The sequence below is a fragment of the Lonchura striata genome, chromosome 11 (assembly GCF_046129695.1).
Source record: "Lonchura striata isolate bLonStr1 chromosome 11, bLonStr1.mat, whole genome shotgun sequence".
NCBI lineage: Eukaryota > Metazoa > Chordata > Aves > Passeriformes > Estrildidae > Lonchura > Lonchura striata.
In genome coordinates this window covers 8284218-8304937 of record NC_134613.1, presented here as the reverse complement: position 1 = coordinate 8304937, position 20720 = coordinate 8284218, and the positions used below count along the sequence as shown (strand labels likewise).

At 36.6% G+C, this 20720-nt stretch overlaps 1 protein-coding gene across 4 annotated transcripts in view; it reads right to left on the bottom strand.

Annotated features, from left to right (window-relative positions):
- Positions 1 to 1003: 1003 nt before the first annotated feature.
- The window catches only part of VPS13C (vacuolar protein sorting 13 homolog C), a 74081-nt gene continuing 54364 nt past the window's right edge, over positions 1004 to 20720 (bottom strand). For 2 of the 4 annotated variants that reach the window (XM_021554234.3, XM_021554235.3), the window contains 19 exons: positions 20008 to 20243; positions 19529 to 19679; positions 18310 to 18450; positions 17217 to 17298; positions 17057 to 17126; positions 16591 to 16702; positions 16158 to 16271; positions 15571 to 15707; positions 15223 to 15304; positions 14902 to 15015; positions 14571 to 14646; positions 13850 to 14013; positions 12986 to 13031; positions 11851 to 11974; positions 11113 to 11227; positions 5412 to 5503; positions 4319 to 4442; positions 3981 to 4067; positions 1004 to 2654 (listed from right to left, as the gene is read on the bottom strand). In XM_021554234.3, coding sequence (XP_021409909.1) covers positions 2565 to 2654; positions 3981 to 4067; positions 4319 to 4442; positions 5412 to 5503; positions 11113 to 11227; positions 11851 to 11974; positions 12986 to 13031; positions 13850 to 14013; positions 14571 to 14646; positions 14902 to 15015; positions 15223 to 15304; positions 15571 to 15707; positions 16158 to 16271; positions 16591 to 16702; positions 17057 to 17126; positions 17217 to 17298; positions 18310 to 18450; positions 19529 to 19679; positions 20008 to 20243 — 2157 coding nt within the window. In that variant the 3' untranslated portion in view covers positions 1004 to 2564. Of the gene's footprint in view, positions 2655 to 3980; positions 4068 to 4318; positions 4443 to 5411; positions 5504 to 5527; positions 5863 to 7169; positions 10326 to 11112; positions 11228 to 11850; positions 11975 to 12985; positions 13032 to 13849; positions 14014 to 14570; positions 14647 to 14901; positions 15016 to 15222; positions 15305 to 15570; positions 15708 to 16157; positions 16272 to 16590; positions 16703 to 17056; positions 17127 to 17216; positions 17299 to 18309; positions 18451 to 19528; positions 19680 to 20007; positions 20244 to 20720 lie in introns of those variants that run through there. The other 2 variants (XM_021554238.3, XM_021554236.3) reach the window with 2 other exon arrangements.

The following is a 20720-nucleotide window of genomic DNA, read 5'->3' as shown; positions in this document are numbered from 1 at the left end:
ACAACAAAACAAACAAACACCAAAATCTTTGAAAAAGCTTTTCACTTGCATTGCAGCACCTGGTTGAAATTCATCAGTCAAGACTGTCTAAAAACATACTGTTACCCTCCTACTCCAACTGATTATACAAAAGGATTTAATTCTGCACCTGTTCTTATGCTGGGCACACAGTTAGGGACTAGGCAAGAGACTCTCCTTATCACTTAACTTCCTCAGCCAGCACTTCAAGAAAATGTACCAGCTTAAGGAAAAGAAGTGGCAGGGAACTAAGTTCCCAAAGTCAGAGAGCAAAGCTCAGGTAGAGTCAACAGCATCTGCAGCTGCAGAGGATGCAGCTATGCCAAAGGCCATGTGAAAAACAAAGCAGAGACAGAAGGAGACATGGTAAAGTGGAATGGAACACTAGAGGCAAGCCCAGGACAAGCACTGGAAACCTATTAATCCCAAACATCCATCTTCATTTAAGCAAGAAATGGAATTCCTCTTTCGTGTCCTCTTGATCCAAGTGGTAAAGAAGGTCATTCATCACTCCAGCTAGAGGTCATGTACCAGCTCAAATTCAGCCAGCAACCCAAACTGCAAAGATGTGCATTTCAAAATAAAAATGACTGCTTCTTCAGACTATTTTGAAGAAACTATGAAGTTTCTTCATTGAGCCTAATTGCATATAAGGTGAGAAAATGAAATATCTGCTGTTTACAGTTCAAGCCAGAAAGTTTCCCAAAAACATGAGGAAGTACATAAGGGAATCAAGCAGAAGACTAGAGTCAGAAAGGTGTCTTCAGAACTGTTTTAAGCTCTTATTCATCTAAAAACAGGCACTAAGAGGCAGTACTCATACAACTGTCCCTAAATGTCAGAACACAAGAGGCAGAAAGTGCTGAGCTGTAGAAAGCTCTTTTGCAGTACCTTTGGACTCTGATGGTTTTCTTACAGTGTCAGTGACATGAGGCAAACCAAGAGCACTTGAGAAGTAAAAAACTTAAAATCTTAGCACAAATACTTGCATATAAAAATTTATTGTCTTTTTTTTTTTAAAATATGAACTTCATATACATACAAGCTGGACAGCTAATTTATTATTTGAGCAGAGCTTTCTAGAAAACAGGTGATAGCACAGAATTAAAGACTGTACCACATTTTTTCCCATGTAGCAAAGTGGATTAATAGCCATGTGCATACAACAACAATAAAATCATGTGTGCAATGTTCTCTACAAGTTCTGTGTTTGGCAGCTTACCTTCAAACGACTTAAACTTGCTAACTTTGGTGAGCTCATAGGTACAGATTAAGAGTGCGTTTATCCAATGCACCAGCCCTTAAGTGTAGAGTTTAAAAATCCAGGCCTGGTACACTGTATGGATCTGTAGAAAAATACTGTCATTTTAGTTCATCAAGTTTGTATCTACAGCTGTTATCCAGCACAAAACAGAAGTAAGAAACACAAAATATTCTTTCTGAGAACAGGAAATTACTTTTGACAGGGAAGGTCAAATTTTCATGAGTTTTTGCAAGGACACTGATTTTCTGATCTGACAGCCAAAGACTGACAGCAAAAGCTCCCAGTTCACTGATCACTGAACTCAAACCTGTTTGCTCGTCTAGTCCTGACTCAGTTACCTATGGATGTGCCTCCTATTAAGAATGAAACTTGTCTCAAGGAAGTTTATACCAGGCATACAGTTTGTGTTTAAATGTTGTGTCAAACTGAATGCTAACAGCCTTAAGGAAGACAAGCTGCAACAAAAACGTTGCATCAGACGTGAGCTTTAACTCACTGAGAAGGCATTCTTCCAGTGGAGCAACTATACACTAAAATATGGAGATCTAATTTCTTGGATTTAAGTTTTTGACAAACAATGCGAAACCCAGTGTGCTGTTCCTCCTGGAGAATTCTTTAGGCTCCAGTGACACAACCAAAGCCACAAAAAAGCACATGACAGGGGAATAATATTTTCAATTTTTAAAGTGCAGATTTACATTTGTCATTTACAATGTGACAAAATTTCAAAGTAAACATTTGCAGACAGCAATAGCCTTTTTCTTTCATATATAGTAATTATTACATTGCTTCAGTGCAGTATTTTCTAATACTAAACAATCAGAGATGAGATCATATTAGCTAAATTGTGTAGAGTAATTTAAGGAGAATAAAATAGAGTTCTTAATTTGTTTCAATCACTAACAGAAGTGCTTCATCTGAAAAAACACCACAACCACTACCACTGGTTTGTAAACCATATCCTTAGAGTGCAAATAAGATAACTACTTCATTTTAGAATCTCTGACATGAAAAGGGTAGAAAATAAAAATTCAGCGTGAAAACATTTTATCAAAAAATGTAATTTTTAAACTAAAATGCACATTTTAGAAACCCATTGTTTCCAAAAGATGCATAACTTCTAAAACTGAAGTGTTAATGGCTGCAAACTTTGAAAGAAGACCTCAGGTATTTTATTTTTACTCTTTGTCCAATGTTTCCATGTTGCTTCTAATCAATTTTAGGTACAAAATTGCATACCAAACGTCAAACCCAACAAATCCTGTCATTATCAAGACAGCATTTAAGGTTTCTTCAACTGCAAGGATGCTCTCTTCACCAGCTTCTCTTGTTTTCGTGTTGCCTGGGCTTCCTGAATGGCACAACAAACCCTCTGCAAAACAACACAGTGAAAGCAAAAAACAATTAAAGCAGGGAGCATTTTTCTTCCATAAGATGCTACTAAAACATAATTCAACAAACATGTAAACCCACACACACAGAGCCTGGTCTACGTTGGATACTTAGTTCCTGATTAATATGCACCATATTCAATGAACAGAAATCCACAAAAAGTAAATGTGTAGTGTTGCAGTTGAGAGCAGAAAAATCGATTTTTAATGTATAGATACCAGCATAAACATTAGCAAAGTGCAGTTAGGAAGTAACACGAAAAAGGTAATTAAACACAAAGAAGTCTCCTTGTAGTGTGACCTGTGTGTTCTGTGCAATGCTCCAGCTTTGGCCATGCCACTAAGATACAGAGAAACTAAAAGGATTTAAATTACTTCATGCCAAGTGTGATTTGGACAACATGCTGTAAGAGAAAGCTGAAGGAACATTTTCAGACCAGACACAGTGAAGAACTAAGATAGACTCTTCCAGTATATAAAGTGCCTCAAAATTATAGCAATTTTTTTCCTTCCCAGTCTAACCCATTATTTTAGGAGGCTCAATCAATTTAATAGCAGCAATTTGGCCCTGATTCTGATTCCATCTGCTGACTTGCCATTTACTGCAGCTACAATTTCAAGCACGCTTCCAAGATACTGTGGACCTAATTGATTTCACATTTGGTATGAGGGAGAATACCTCCTCTCTCACTTTAGTAACACACATGGTTTCCTAGGTAAATTTTTCTATTCTTGAAGTACCCTGGAATTTATCCAAATTGATGGATCACCTTAGGTAAGTTACCTACAAGATCCAACCATCCACAGAATGAAGGCTCACAAGAGACTCCAGCCTCCCTGGCACCAATAGGAACAAACATTTAGAGATAAATGGTAGAAAAATCATGTGTAGGGAGGGAGGAATCTAAGTAAGCCTTTGCATATAAGATCCACTTTTACTGTCTTAGGTCATCTTGAAATAATGAGGAGGTATGTGGAATCCTACAGACTATAGGGAATTTAATACAACCTAGTACTTTAGATATTGGAATTATTTTCCTTTAATGAGCTTTAACATACAAATGCTAAGACTATGTAGCTTCAACATTAAATTATTGTTGCATAAACTCTCTTGAATGCTTTTGACTATCTGGTCTCATCATTCTCTTGATAAAACACATTTTTCAACACTAAACAGTGGTAAATGCTCCTCAGACACAGCAGCTTATTCTCTAACAAGTCTCTGAACATTTTTTTTTACATGCTGAGTTTCAACAACTGTTAACAATATCATAAGAAAATAAGATTAAATTTTAAAAAGAATATACCCTTGCTGTAGCTTCATCCCAAAGCGGAACAGTCTTTACACATTCATGACCTGTACTGTCCTTTCTTTGGAACATCTTTTGATCCTGCTGCAGAGGGGAACAAAAATGTGCTTCAGATGACTCACAAAACAAGAATGCAGAATTCTCATACATAAATGGTCTGAATGCCAACTTCAGGTGAAATTTCAACATGGTCCAACCCAATTGTCATATTCTCAAGAAACTTTCAGTAAATCCTGTCACATTGTCCCTTAGCAGCAAGAACCATAAATAAGTTAAAAGCATGTACAGACCTCTAGTGAGTATTAAATAGAAGAAAATTTATATGCTATTCTTACCAAAACAGTAATTTTTACAATATTTGCTTCATAGGAGGGATAACGGGTGAATTCTTCAAATAAGTAATCCCACTCTGTTGTTAAATGGCCTAAGATTTCCACTTCTTTCACATATATCACTCTCCTGCTCAAGAAAAAAACAAGTTCATACTCAATTTCTCCCTGGGACTAGAACTCTGCTAGAAAAACTAAACAAAATTAAAGAATTTATTAAAGAAGGCATTTTCTATGTAGATTAAAAGTACCGACTCAGCCACAGTGGACACATATTTCCTTAATACATTCTGAGACAATCACTTGGTCTTTAAAAGCCATAGATTATCTAAGACATTATGAGCAGGCCAAGAACTGGGATAAAGAGAGAAGTGAACATTCAGCTAAGGCTGCAAACAACTAAACTGCCCAATTATCATCCATGGCCTTGGTCAGTGCCTTGAAATCTTGTTCATCTGCAGCCTAAATTCTGAAGAGTGCTGGTCATTATTAAAAACAAACACACTGTGAAGCCTCCATGATGGGTCTTATTATGGATGAGCCTCTCTCATACATTCAAGCAAGGTGCAAACTGGTGACCTGTGCAATGTGGAGATCATAATCCTTTTCATTATCTAAAGATCCTTAGAAAGTTTTGAGTCCTTAAAATCATGACTTCCAACATCTTGAATTCTAAAACTTGTAAGAGGAGTTAAATAATAATTTTCATGCTGATCGATTTATGACTTCATTTAGAATATTCCTTAATTATCAAGATCTTAAACATGTATTATCACACTGTTGGCTTGACTGCAAGCACATATAACAAGCTAATGTGAAAAATCAAAAACTAAGAGGAAAAAAAATACTATTTCCCTCCATTATGATGAGAGGGTCACTGATCCCAGAGTAAACCACCTTCCCAAATTCACATCCAGCTCTGACATCACAACTAAATTAAATTTTCCATTAAGAAAACAAAATATTTTTAAAAATCAAAACAAAAACAGAGAAGAAAAATAGATAGGCAGAGAATAGTAATCAGTTTAGACTTAGCCAGATGTCTAATCTCCAAGCTGAAATCATGTCAAGCCCTTAGAAAGCATTCAAAATTCAATACCTGTTGGTAACAATAAGGTTTGATCTTCTGCCTCTTGGAATTGCACAGTGGTATCGATATACCTCTTTTTCCAACTTTCTGATGTGCAACTTCTGAAACAGAAAATAATTTTGGGGCTGTATGAAAACAAACAAACAACCCCAACCAAAGCAAAAAGATAAAAAAAGAAAACCAAAATACAAAACAACTCAAATCAAATTGGTGTCTTAAATTCAAAAGCCTTCTGAAAAGTTACCTCATTGTTACTTCTTTAAAGAGAGGTTCTCACAGTGCTCTCAGTCCTGAAGCTGAGTCACTGAGAAGTCTGATCCATTCCACTCAAAGGTAGAACACTGACACTGCTGTATCAGAGTATTTCTTCAGCTTTGATTTCCTTTCTGTGCTAGTAATTGTTTAATAATGTTCATTCTGCTACAACCCATGCTGCAGGCTTCATTCAAGAGTGAAAACCCTGCAAAGGTCATGCATTTTTATAAGGCACATGACTCAGACCCTCAGAAAAAAACTAGAGATACAAATTCTCAATACACCTCAAAAATCAGGCTTCTGAAGCACTGAGCAGATATGACTGTTCAATACCCAAAATACAAAGGTGTATGAAAGTGCAGATTAAATTACTCATCATGTTTTGATTAGACAATCACAACTCGTGACAACCTAAACACAGAAAAAGTTTTGAAATAAAATATTGAAGGATAGGATCCTATGATACACCTAGGATTTTTTGGCAAATATTAATTGATTTTTTTTTCAGATCCCTATTCTGTATGTACTATTTGACAAAAGTATAATGTTTCCTAGAGCATGTCACCAGGATTACAATATTCCACCAAGAACACAGACCAGCACAGAAGACAGGCTCACAGTCATCCCCACACCAAGCTCCCAATAACACTGGATTAAAGGCAGCAGGACTCACAGAGTCACAGAGTGATACCTGAATGTATTTGTGGGAAGGAATACACATCAAAACATCATGCAGAAAAAGATAAAAGTATGAAATTAATAACATGTTACCAGTGGGAGCCCAGCCTCAAAGTGAGTGTGAGACTAAATCTGTGTCAACTACTGCTTTTCCTAATATGCAGTAAGTCTTTAAAAAAAACACTTATAAATAGTGTTTAATTAGCAAAAATTAGCAAGACAAGTATAGATGCATATTAGCTTTGTACCCTCCAAGTCGATACAAGCACCTTATTTATGATACAATCTGTTTTAAGGGAAAATGGGCAGCTCCTGTGTAGAAACATAGGCAAACATAAGGAGGAATGCCTGAATCCAATTGAAGAAGACCAGAATCTGGGCTTCAGATCAACCTTTAGCAAAAAAGTGCCTCAAAACTGGTTTGATATTCTTCAGAACAAAGTAGGATGACTTTCAGTTCATTTTACAGCTATTACAATGGAATCAAGCCTCTCTAACAGTAAATTCCTCAAGTTCTGACAAACTAGTAACAATAACCTAAAGAAAAACTAAGAATTCAGTATGTTTTTAGTTATTTCTTGTAAATAGCCATCTCTTTATTTCCTTAGATGGACCCAAAAAACCAATGAGATGACAATAGAGGCTCCACTTGACTCCACAGTTGTCAGTCTGTGATTAACAGGTTTAATTCTATGCAGTTTAAGTAACCAAAATTGAAAGATCAGCCTAGAGATAAGAATCAGTTAGAAGGTTAGACTTTTTTTATATTTGCATTTTATTTTCATATATTCAAAAGTTCAACAAGTATATTAAAGCATCATCATACATCACAACTGACTCCAAAAAATCCTTTAATCTTAAAATTGGATGAATATTCATGAGCTGAAATTAACAGCATAGTGTTTTCCTGCAGTTGCTCTCTAGTGATTTTGTGTTTTGAAATACATTTTAATCCAGAGCTTTTCAGTAAGCAAAATCACAGGGTCAACCAATATCTTCTATAAAAAATATCCCTTTCTGACCATCTTAAAAATTTCTGAAACTGTACAACGTACATGAAAGGAAAAAAAGATGCTAGAGACTGCTTATCTCAAAGCCTCTTGAAAACATTAGAACAAAAATGGCATGATATGACTAAAATGAAAATACAAACTCACATTTTATACCTGAACTTCAGCTGTTTCAAAAACAAGTAAAAAATTGAAGAAATAGAAAACCCACCACCACATAAAGACTGTAATTCAAAGGCTGCAATCCATATTCTGAGTCCTTTTGTTGAATATGAAGAAATTAGACATGCCACATATTTAAACAGATTTATTCATAAGCATGTTTCTCTAGACAAACTCAAAGCTTTGGAGAGAAAGCCTGTTTCTCAGAAACAATCCCAATAGTATTTTTAGATTTTACATGCAATATGTTACCAAAGTAAGAGTTCCCACTGAGGCCTAAAAGATGCAGTGTTTCTGAACTATTCTCAATACACCTGATAGATGCCAGCACAATGATGGTGGCATTATGTAAAAAGGGGGTTGCACTTGATGTAAATTACTCCATGACCTGCACAGTGTTAAAATTTAGACATCTTAATCAAAAGCTGTTGTTCTTATGAGTATACTAGAGCTTTTTGAAGAAGTTAACTCATTCTTATTTTACATGGAAATGAAAGAACCAATGCAAATTTACACAGCAGAAGAGTGAGTCAAGCAGAAATAGAATCTGCCGTTTCCAGCACAGTCTATGCTCTGCCACACAACACTGTCTCACCACCCTGCCTCAATTATTCATGAGGTGTTCTGCATTCTTTATAAAGCTCCAAGCTTTAACTGGGAAATGAAACAAAGTAATGCCACAGGCATTGAATAATGTATGAGTGACATCATGGCAGCCCCGAGGAGCTGGGCCAGCAGCAGCCCCAGCCGGGCACAGCCCCGCCTTGCCAAAGGCTCCCCGCACCTGCTCCAGCAAAGCTCAGCTCAAACACCCCTCAGACCACGACTGGAACTCTTGAGAAGTGATTCCTTGGAAAACAATTCTATTTGCCCTCTGAGTTCTGCAGGCACGCTGTGCATTTATGAGTAACAAAACCCACGTGTGCTGCCCAGCCTCGCCCATGAGCTGAGGTACAGCCTGCACCACGGCACATCTCACCCCCAGCTTTGGGATTCACTGAGCACATCCCTACACAGCCCACAGACATCAGATCCAGCACCTCCGGCACAGGGAACTACAGAAACAAGTTTACACAACTCAACTGATCTACTCCACCTGACTGTAGCTCTCAGTTTGCACCAAAACCTGTGGAATAAGCACCTTCTCTTTTATAATCTACACGTTTGCTCCCCTAAGACGAGCTCTAAAGCCTACATTTCACACAAATGTAATTAAGCAAAACATTTTTCCATCCAATCACTGGATGGTACTAAGGCATCTAATCATTAAGGTAACCTTACAAGGCTTCCACTCTTTATTTTAAAGGGACATGCATTAAATGTAGTTAAAGTGGATGAGAAGATGTGGGTTCTGGTTCAACTACTTGTAATATAGGATCAAAACTGGATCCAAAAATAAGCAGCACTTGTACCTATTTTGATAAAATTTGTAAATGCACATAGGACTGACTTTGACTCATTTTTTTCATTAAATATCCAATTTCATGTAAAGACACTGTCCTGTCTTGCTTTACATTGCTTGCTAACTTACATTAGAAAACAAAGCCTTCCCAACACTGACCTCTAGCATGAAAATCAACAACAGTTAATTAAACCTCTCCTTTATTCCATTAAGTGACTTGTTGAAAGAAACCAATTGTATTTAGTGAACTGAACAGAGGATCTATTCTTGGTTTGCATCTCATACCAATCTACACCTCTTACAAAAAATACAAACATGTATTTTTGTGGAGGAACTGATTAATATCAAATTTTCTGTCTTGATTGTGCCATCTTTGCCTTTTTGCTAGATGTAAAAAACATAGGAGAAAGCTCCCAAAAAACTCAAGAAGTAAAATTGGTCTGCTTAGTATATCACAATTTCTTTTAATCCTCTAAAAAATTCACTATATGTTCTTTTGGATAATTTTAAACTGACCATTACATTCTAAAAGGTATTACCAGCAAAGATGCTTCTGTTCAACATTTTTTCCCATATAATAGGCAAAAAATTTGCTCTGACAACAGCTAGTTAAGCTTAGCTTGCTAATTTCTAAGATGCTGTATTAATAATGAAATTTATGGCAATGCTTAGTATAGAAATACATATATACTTGTTTATATATGTTTGTGTAAATTCCTGTTAACAACTGAAACTTGATACTTTTTTTCTTAATGTTGAACAGCAAAGCCCCTGAAGATTCTGTGAATAAAAGCCAGAGTCAACTAACCTAGCTGTATGTTTTAACTGAGCAAATTCATAAAGAACCAGCAGTAGTAACTTGAAGGTGTAGTGGGTCAGTATATTTGTAGCTGTCAGGGCAATGGCATAATACAGAAATCACAAGTACACATTTTCTCAGCATTTCTATGAAAACTTGAAATTACAAGCATTTTCCCAAAAGTAACTTTCATTCTTTATCACTATTTTAAATTTTGCTCAAGATGTTGCTCTGCCCCTCTGTCCACAGCCCAACCTCTAGGAGAGCACCAATAAATAAATAAACTCAGGATCTAACCTACTATGATTCTTTTTTCCAAGTGCCTTTTGTTGCCATTCATAACGAGCTAAGCATCCTCAGAAAAATAAACAGGAAACAAACCCTCCCTGTCTCTCCCATCTAATCTTACTGAAGATGGTTATTCAAGTTTGTTTTCTGAGTCTGGACAACATGAAAAACTGTTCTATTCAACTGCTACACAGAAAATATAGAGAAGAGAGGAGAGGACATGGTAAATGCAATCATGCCCTTTATCTAAATACTTAAGGCAGATTAAAAACCATGACAGAAACAGACAAGAAATATGGAAAATGTTTACTCCATCATTCCAGTTCTTGCTGCATGCCAGGAGAGAAGGAGAAAGAAAAGAAATGTTAGAAACAGTACAGGGAATAGCAAGAAGCAAATATCCAAGTTTTGATCTAAAAATGTTAATGAAGTCAGTTATTTTACTCCAACTTTTTAGCAACAGAATAAACATTTAAAAGTAAATATTAAGAACACAAAACCTAAAGTACAAATTAACCACATTCTGACTATCAAGAACTTGAAAACTCATGTTGTTCATCTTCCATATGTTAGGCACATGCACATGAGAAAGCAGGCTAAATGTTCACACAGTGCCTGTAGCTATGACAGATTGCTATTATGAACAACATAAGGAAAAACCAAGCAGCAGTATTATGAAAATTCATGCAATTTTTTAAATTGCTGATATGACCAAATAATTCAAGGTCTATTGCTTAGTTGCTTAGTTTCTAAACTAACCTTAGCTTTGTTATAAAGACAAAAATCTGGAACTATCAAAATTGGTGGGGGGGGGGTTCACATATTTAAATCTTAATCCTTACATTTTTTCATCCTACTACCAGCTTCCAGAGTATGAGAAGTAACTACAGAACATAAAATGGAGAAGACCATAGAATAGTAATGCTGCAAGTTTCCATTTTGCATTCAGCTTACTCCAAGCACTGGGCCCTTCCTGTTATCCAGGCTTGCTTTATGAAATATACTGGGGTAAATTTTTACTTCAGATAATGACTGCTAGAGATTGATTGCAATTTAATCCTTTATGGAACCCTGCAGGTTAGAGAATTTTAACTGTGTTTACAATGCAAAACATACCTCAAATAGATCATACCCCTCAGCTTCCACCCTGTTGTAGGGCCGGATGATGCCATCCTCACGGATGAGGCGTGGGGGACGGAGATTTGACACTTCTTCAGTTGATTCTGCCACCCTGCCATAGACAGTGCAACATCATTCTGGTGAGCTTAATACAAGCCTGAGTTTCACCAATATATCTTTAGAATACATCACTTGCCACACATCCCACTTACACATCCTGGGTCCCCAGCACATGTAAATAGTAAAGACACACTGCTAACGATGAATCAGAAGTAGCACTAGTCAATTAAACAGCTACAGACCAAGCTCCAGAAGTTTATTCCCAAATGCAGATAACTTAATAATGATTCTCAAGTTTATTAACACACTATCCAAAGGTCCCATTAAAACACAAGGAGCCCCTGATGTGCACTGCTAACTAAATTTCAGACTGGGAGGTTTTACTCTGAAAATTTCAGTGGTCTATTTTTCACAGTAAATTTAACTGACATTTCTCCTCAGGGGAAGAAGCAAAACGAAAAAATGGATTAGGTATTGTGTACCTGAACTACCACACTGCAGCATGTTCTCCAAAGCAGCAATTTCCTTGTCATGACAGGCTACTGGACATTTCTCAACCTCACATATCATTCTGCTTTTTGTATTTAACAAATAGTTGTGTGGCACTACTGGAGCACTCTACCACCTGGTATCCAACATAGGGTGAGTACTTCCAAACTTCCTCTTGCACTGTACCTTTGAATTCCCTGGAAGGTACTGCTTGCCATATCTACAATGCCTCCCGTCGGGCGGGCTACCACTCCTACAAGCCCCTTTCCAATTCCTTTAAAGAATCCAGCTGCACCTTCTTTTTTAGCCCCTTGAAAAGAATAGAAACAGAAAAATAAACGTTTTCATGACCTGCTTAACCACAGATTTTAAATCATTATTGCTACACAGGAGTTGTTTTGTATTTGAAACAGCGCACAGCCACTGATTGCATAGAGTCCTATTGTACACACAGCTGTCTGTGCAAAGTCACCCACTGCTTCCTGGTCTGCTCAGACACATCACTGTTCACTTAATACCTTACCAGCCTCTGAAGGGCCCAGAACTGAGATGTTATCAAGATTCTCCTTCTCACACTTTCAGTCAGGCCAAAAGGTGAGCTTCTTATAGGTTGATAGTCATTACAAAATATTCTGAAGACACTAAGATGAACAAGTATGATAGAAGTTAACTATTTCTATCTCAAAATTGCATGGTTCTGGTGATATATAACTCTGGGAGAACCAAAGGAGAGTTCAGAAAGCAGGTATAGTCACCCACCCAAGAGACAAGGACTACATATCCAAGTACCATGCAAAAGCTGTAAAATACCACACAGTTACAGCTGACTCCCAACATTTAAATCACTGGCACTTGAAGAATAATGAGAGGCATTTTATCCTGGATATTTTCCATCATCTATCATTTTCATGAAGTAACAGGAACAAATACTGACTTCAGGCATAAAACCAAATTTGCTAAGATTTCTCTGACTTTTGGAGTCCCAAATAACTTTTTCAGCTGGTGATTTTTGCTTTCTTGTTTTTACTATCTTTATTCTAGCTTCAGACAATAAATTGGGTACTACAGCAGGCCTAACAAAATACATCACAGAGACAACCCATTCTTAACTCATACAAATTTTTAAAAGGTGGTAAAGCCAGCAACAGATATAAAGATATTTGAAGAAATCATCATGTAAATTCACATTTGAATAAGAAATATAAAAATCTTGCTATGCTTTAGCATTACAATACTTGGTTTGCTATTTCTTAACATTACAAAATAAATTATCAAGTATTGAGAAACCACTTAAGCAGTGCAGTGCAGCCTTTGTGCTTACCTTCTACTGGTTTAGTGATGATGCCTGTCACACCTCCAACAACACCCTAAAACAAAGATAATTTAGTTTCCAATGAGAAACTGAAATGTTCTCAGTCCAACTGGGCAATCTGTTCTCTCACATCTTTATTTTAATATTTTATAATATAAAATTAAGTATCAGAAACACTGTCTGGCTAAGGGTTTTGGCTTTTTTTTTTTCTTTTACTTTGTATTTTTAAGAAAACTGTAACTGAGGCAAAGACTTGAATAACAGAATTGACTGCAAGGTCAAGTAAAGGCATGTCTCAGCACATGTCACAGTTGAGATGGCCACAATACACACAGTACCATCACACAATATAAGTGGGCCCAAACAGATTAACACCATACCACATCAGAAGCTTGCAAGCATCTGCTCCTCTTGTTTAGCCCAACCTTTTACACCCCTCATGTTGATACATTGCACCTGTGTGCCCTCTGTTCCCTTTGGTGGTTGGGCAGTGCCCCTGGGCACTCCATGGCTCAGTGCTGCTCACCTGCTTCTCACAGCTGTGCCCATTCCCAATTCCACAAACTGTACATACAAGGGCCCAGTTACCTTAATTACCTAACACATTTGTTGAATATAAGTAACTATTTATTTATTTATACAGTTCACAGGAGAAATTGGTGTTATTTACCGTTCCAGATCCTAACTTCAATTCCTCAGGTTACCAGAAACACGACCTCAAACACCACAGCTGATGCACTACACTGAGTCTCCTATAAACCCACTGCCTGTTTGTCTCTTCTGCTTAATTAACTGACAAAAAAATATATCAAACTTCCTGCAGGTAATTGTCAAGCAAGTTGGCACATGAAACACTCATCTCCAAATCCATACCCGTAACAGGCCTTTTCCTCCTTTGGCCAGGCTCTCCCCAAAGTCTTTTGGCTGCCGACCCATTTCCTCTCTCCTTTTCTGCTGAAATTCTTCATCCAGAGTAATGGCAGCCAAGCCTTTGCCAACAGTACCAGTGATCCTGGACACCATCCCTGCTGCCCCACCTGAGGGAACAGGGCTGATAGTTACAGAAGTTACTGTGCTTTCACAGCTTAAGAGCAGACAACACACAGGAAGCCAACAAGTTCATAGCAATTTCCCTTCATATTCAGTTTAGATGTGATGAATTCACACAGAGCTACATGTTATCCATGAGAAGACTCCAGAATCTGGTCTGATATCCACACATACAGCAAGAGGGAACACTTACACCACTTTACTCCATGTTACATAGCATAATGGATGAAACAGTGTTTTCTCTAATTACTGTCGAGACACAGCTAAATAAAAATCTCAAGTAATTGTAACAGAACACTTCTCAGGCTTCCCCAGACATTTTAGGACCATTAAAATTATGCTTCTCATTTATCCAGAGCATGTTACTAATTTAGTTATATATGCAATGTTTCTCACATTGGTTGCTCAGTCTACAACAGATATTTAGATGGTCTCAGGTAAATAACGTGTGAATGATCTGTATCAGAAACACTGGCAACAGTATGACAACCTTAAATACTCACTAGAAAAATACTGTGGGAATTCACCAAAAAAGAACACATACCCACTGTGTGCCCAAGAAGACTTCTAACACCAATTACAAAGCCTTCAGCAAATTCTTCAGGTCCTTGAACTGCACCCTAAAAATGAAATTTATTAGGAATAGCAGAAAACTACACCATGATGCATCTGTTTCAAGAAAAACTAGCAATTTCTTTACATTGATGCAAGTAAGGCCACTTGAGTAAGTTATTTCTTTGAAATTCACATTAAAAAATTAAAACAGGCTGCCTGCCTGTTCAGGGTGTGGAGTACAGTGACAACAAACTATAACCTTAGCAGTACATTCAATCAGCCTTTTATAACAACACAGTTAAAGAATCAGGAACTCATACCTGGAAGGGCTCATAAAAGAAAGCTTCAACTCCCTCAGACAGACCTCTGATCAAACCAAATGGATTTCCAAGAACATCTAATCCAAGTACAAGAACATACATCTGTTTCAGGAACTAAATTATGAGAGAGAAGAAAAAAGGCAAACAACAAAAGCAGTGTTATGAGCTGTTGTAACACACATCAGAACATCAGCCTGGTTCATTTTTTAGGTATTACCCAAGTAAGGTATTAGAGTGCCCAACTAAGTAGTTGGTGGAGAAAAGTAAGATTGTCTTTAAGACATATACTCAAAATCTTCCACAAAGAGTAAATAAGCTTACTTGTTCACTGTAATGTCTAATAACTCTCATCCTCAGTTGATCTCTCTTGTAGAACTGGTATTTAATTTCAAAGAAAGCAAGTCTGAAAGACAAGTAATCATACCTTAGTTAAAAATACTCTTCCTCATTCAAATACTTCTCTGCTTTCCTTCAGAGAATCCCGAAGACTATTGTTTTAAAAAGGATCCCAAACCCCATCTTCTCTCCATTCATCCCTTTCCCCTAAGACTGTATAAATTTACACTAGTCAGTCAGCAAAGTTTACCATGGATCCAATTATTAAGTGTACAGCAGTCAAAGTATTAAACAAAAAAACCCAAACAACCCCAACTGATTGTGTTGGCTTACTTGAAAATAACATCATCCACATCTGTTAGAGTAGCTCCAATACTTTTCAACAGCAAATTCAGAGAATGGATGGCTATCATTTCTTCCCCTTTGTCTGATGCTTCTCCACCAGAAGCCAGAGACAAACTCAAATGCAACTGTCAAGGCAGAATTAGTAAAACAAGACGAGTCAAGACCAAAGAAAACCCAAACCAGAGCAGACAGGTTGTGTGGTGCACATGTAAACAAATCAGTGATGAAAGCTGAGGAAAGCTATAATTTTATCTACTGATGGTTTTTCTTCCCTTGTGCAAAAAAAAAATCTAACTGCTTCAAGAGAGAAATGAAGATAATCCCATTACAGTGTATTTTAATACAATTTATGATACATTACTTTATCCAATATTTTATCTGGCTTTCAGCATTATTATACCCATTGATTCTCCTCACTTAGTTATGGTTAAAGGTCTGTTTGTATTCATGGACAACAGAGGAAGTTTTCCAACAAAATATTAAATTCTAAAGAATGTAAAATCCCCACTAGAGGCATATTTACTGTAATGAATTAATTGGATGATTTATTAACCAATAATCTCTCTATTGCATACCTTAATTGGTGAAATATGGAAATGTTCAAAGAAGCTGAGCATTGACATGTCTGTTAGGGAAGACTCCATTAGCTCAGTGTTAAGTGCATCCACATCTTGCTGAATTAATTTAGACTGGTTTCAATATTAAAAAAAAAAAAAAAGAAGTTAAACTTATGCATATATGTAATACAATTAATCATATTATATCTAAATGTGTTTTTATATATAAAAATAAACAGTAGAAAGAACAATCATAGTTAAATACAGTTGACTAACTTAAATATGAGTATATTAATGAATCCAGGAATAGCAAAAAAAACCCTCAAAAAATTCATAACAGACAAAACATTTCTGAGTGGTTTTTCTATTTTATATTATATTGATATTCACTTAAATTCCTCAGTCACTCATGGTCCCATTCCATCAAAACTCTGTTTCTCTCATATATTACCCTTTGTCTTTCAGCTTCTGGGTCTGTAGACGGAGTGAAAAGTTCACTAAGTGCTCCTAAAAATCCTTGATCAACTTTCAGTGCCATTTCCTGGATAAGAACCATGAAGTACCTAAAATGGGAAAGAAAGTGTACACCTAAATATGACATGCTTAGCCTACACAAGTGGAGTCTTGCTGTGCAATGTCACATTAATGTCACACATTAAGATTTACAATCCACAATATCAACTCTCAATTTATAGTTACAAGTGCTTTCTGGCCAGCATTGCACAGCAGACACACAACTCTGATACTGTAGTACAAGAAGGAAATAATTCTGATTACTAAAGAATTTGCATAACAGTCCCTTCATGTGAGCTGTCCTTATTTTCTAAAAATAAGTTATTTTTTTAAAAGGAATAAGTTCTTTAATTTAAAACACATTACATCTCTAAAACGAAATTACAATTCACTGTTACACTCACTTGAATTGCAGGACTTGGCTGTATTCATTGAATCTAGTGATGATGCTGATGTCAATGAAGGGTTTTGGCTCTAAGGAGAAAAAAAACACTTAAAAATAAATTACCAAGCTCCTACTCCCAAGGCTGAATAAATCTGGTATTACTATAGACTTTCTCTTACCTGAATCCAAAGCAATGGACTTGGGAGGGGCTACAGGGTGAAATACAACGGGAAACATCGATCCTGGTAATTGATTATCAACCTAAAAAATTATTGCATAATTACAGGAATATTTTAGTGACATGATAAACACAGTTCCCATTTCAGAAGGCTTGAGTAACTTGTTTATAAATTGTGCTCAAGAGGAACACCCTACACTAAAGGTGAAGGAGGAAAGAACAAAGGGATTACTCAGACATCATTGTGGAATGCAACTCATTCAGTTATAAAAGGTAAGATGGTTGCAAGTGCTGCACAAGGGATGCTTAGAGAGGTTCACACCCACAAAGACTCATTTACAAAGTCTACAGCTGATTGCATATATCGACTGTATAGTGAAAACCACCTTCAGGTAAAAGTAAAAACAACATGAAAGATAAAAGAAAAGAGCAAACTTCCCCACCAGCTGGTCAGAAAAAGCACCAGGGTCCTCAGTGAAGGACAGCAAATGGAGATGAAGATGGCAGTGATGATGACTCAACATTATTTCCCTCTAGCACTGAACACTTCTTGCTAAAGTGCTCTAATGGCAAGTTTAGCAACACTATTAGTACTGACAGGACTATGCTGATCTGCTGCAAGTGCTGCACATTAATTCAGTGTTAATATTACATGTAGATACATTACTGCATTTATTTAAATGCCTGTTCTCTACTTCCCATTAGGCAGGCAGTTTTTGTACTAAAGGTCTCTAAACCCCTAGATATACTCTGTAGAATAACGTTACACTTCTGTGTAAAAACTACAGCAAACATGTTGAAAAAGGTTGAGGTCTGTTTTAAAACACCAAAACACAGTTCTTTAGAAATAAACTCTCCATCATAGCACCCTACTTTACATTAGCACACAGTTTTGTGAAATTCCACTTCAGAATGCTGGGATGACAATTCTGCAATACTTTTCCATCACAGCACCCCCACTACTCTGATGTAGTGAGCAAAGCACCACATGCATAAGATCTGGAGATACTTCTTCACATAAACGAATTAAAAAATGAATTAAATCAAAGCCTTCATGTGTCTGTTTAGTTTCAAAACCAGAGGAAGGCTGGTACCTGCAGCCAGTACAACTGGGCCCGTAAGCTCCTTTGGTGAGGTGACTGCTTGAATTCAACCTGAATTCCTGACAGGAAGTTACGGCGGATGCTGCATCTGACTGGGAGACGCATTTCCATTGGAGACTTGCTAAAATTCACCTGCAAATATTAGAAAGCAGAGCCAAGATACAGTTTAATTTGGGAAACAATAAAATGGGACATTACTAGTTAACAGATTAACAAATCAACCCTGTGGTTTTCCTTATTATCAGAACACAAGGCTACTGAGTTTCTCCATCTAATTAACTGCATGGAAAGTAGTGAAAATCACCAGTTGGTCTGACAAGGACATTACACTGCAGCTTTAGCTGTCCCAGGCAGGAAACACTGTGCCATCTAAGTAGCTATTTCTTCATGAGTGATATATTACACTGGCATAATTAAAAATGTCAGTGTAATATATAAGATATTTAATATAAGATATTTATATGCAGCTGACTACTTTCCCAACTGATGTCTTCCACTGAACCTGAAATTTTTTAAGTTATGAAAAGCAGAAGCATAAAGCTCTCCTTCATTAAGAGTGAAATGCAATGACCTACAGATAAAAGATTTGATACCATGTATCATAAATGCACTACTGCAATGGTCAAAACTCAAGTATTCAAAGAGCTTCATATTGCAAATGAAAGGATGATACAGGAAACAGGTCTGACCTATGGTACTGTAAAATGGTTGTATTGGGCTTAGCCATTTGAATACACTCTTTATTATGGAATACAGGTATGTGTAATTCACGTCTGAACAAGCTCAGGTAAGTGGATTAATTTCCAGAGTCCTTGAACACTGCAGGTTCCTTTATCATATCAAGTAATGGGAACTGCACCTTATTAAGGAGCTAAAACCAAAATTTCTGCAAAGAATTTAGGGTATATACTGCAAATATAGGTTCACAACTAACACAGACACCAAGCAATCTTTTCTACAACACAAAAGAAAAATCCTTCGAAATTCTTTCTCCATAATATAACCCTGGATAATACCTCAGTACTGCCTCAGTATCATCACAAGACAAAAACATTCTGCTGTATAAAATATGTAACTATGTAAATAAAAATCTTGCCTCCTGTTTCTGTTTCTCTTCACGCAGCATATCTCCCAACTTAGCAAACCAGAAATCTGTTTTAACTGTTGTACTTGTTCGGCAAGCATTTAAACACTAAAGCTCAATACATACCTCAGTATTGCTGTCCAGTTTATGCCAACCAGGACCTTGAAAAGCACTCTTGGAGAGATACTTTTGGTATGCTTGTTCCAATTGGTTTATTTGCTTTTGATTAAATGGTTTCCACTTTTGCCTTGGTTTCCGTTCCCAAACAACATCGGAACTGCAAGACAAACAACAAAGTTAACAATTTTAGAGTACTTATGCCTTTCTTATGCATGCAAACCACATAAAATATATTTTTCTAATTTCTCAGGCTCAAAAAACCCTATTATGTCTTTTTCTAATCTAAGTTTAAAAAAAAAGGCAGCTAAATCCTACTGGTTCTAATTCCACAATAGGAGTAAATGCAAAACTTAATTTTAATTAAAAATGCTTCACTTGATTTAACTTGAAACATATCCCCTTCAACTCTATTGTTAAATTTATAATATAATACACTGCCAAATTTTGATTATTCAAAGGAATATTTGCATTTCCATGGGCAGTACCTTGTAATGCCTATGTAAGAGATTTCTTTTTTATTTTCATTGTTAACTAGAGAAAGTCCAAGACTATGGATTGACAGGTTTATTTCTTGATCAGGTTGCTCCAGCTCCTCTGCTTGTCGTGCTTTAGAAACCAGTGCCACATCATCTGTGAAAAGCAGCACTCGCTGGCGTCCATCCAGGAAAGACACCCAGTGAATTTGAATATTTGCATTATAAGGGAACTGGCCACAGTCATCCTGTATCAGGGGGGAAAAAAAAGCATATTACATGAGTAAAGCCTTGATGTTGCTCCATGTTTATAAGCAAGTTTACAGACAAACACAAACCAGAACTCAGTATTTTTCCTATTTGTTCAGTTTACTGCATTGTCCTGACTTGGCTGCACCTTATACCCTAATACTGGAAAGAAATTTTTCTCCCCCTTTTGTAAACTAAACATTGCAGCAATATAGGAAAGAAAAGGCTTCAGAGCAAAGGAAAAGGCTTTCAATCTTAGTAATAGTAGTAGCAAGCAATAAATCATATACCATGAAACAGTAAAACCAATAAGGTCTCTGCTCTTCAAAAGCAGATACTCCTTATTTTTAATTTGCAAGCCAAAACTGAGATAATTAAAGCCCTTTTCTCAAAAGCCCCAAATAATCATGAATGTAACCATAATTATATGGTAAGGAAATTAGTTTTAAACTAAAACCATTTTTAAATGTGAAAAA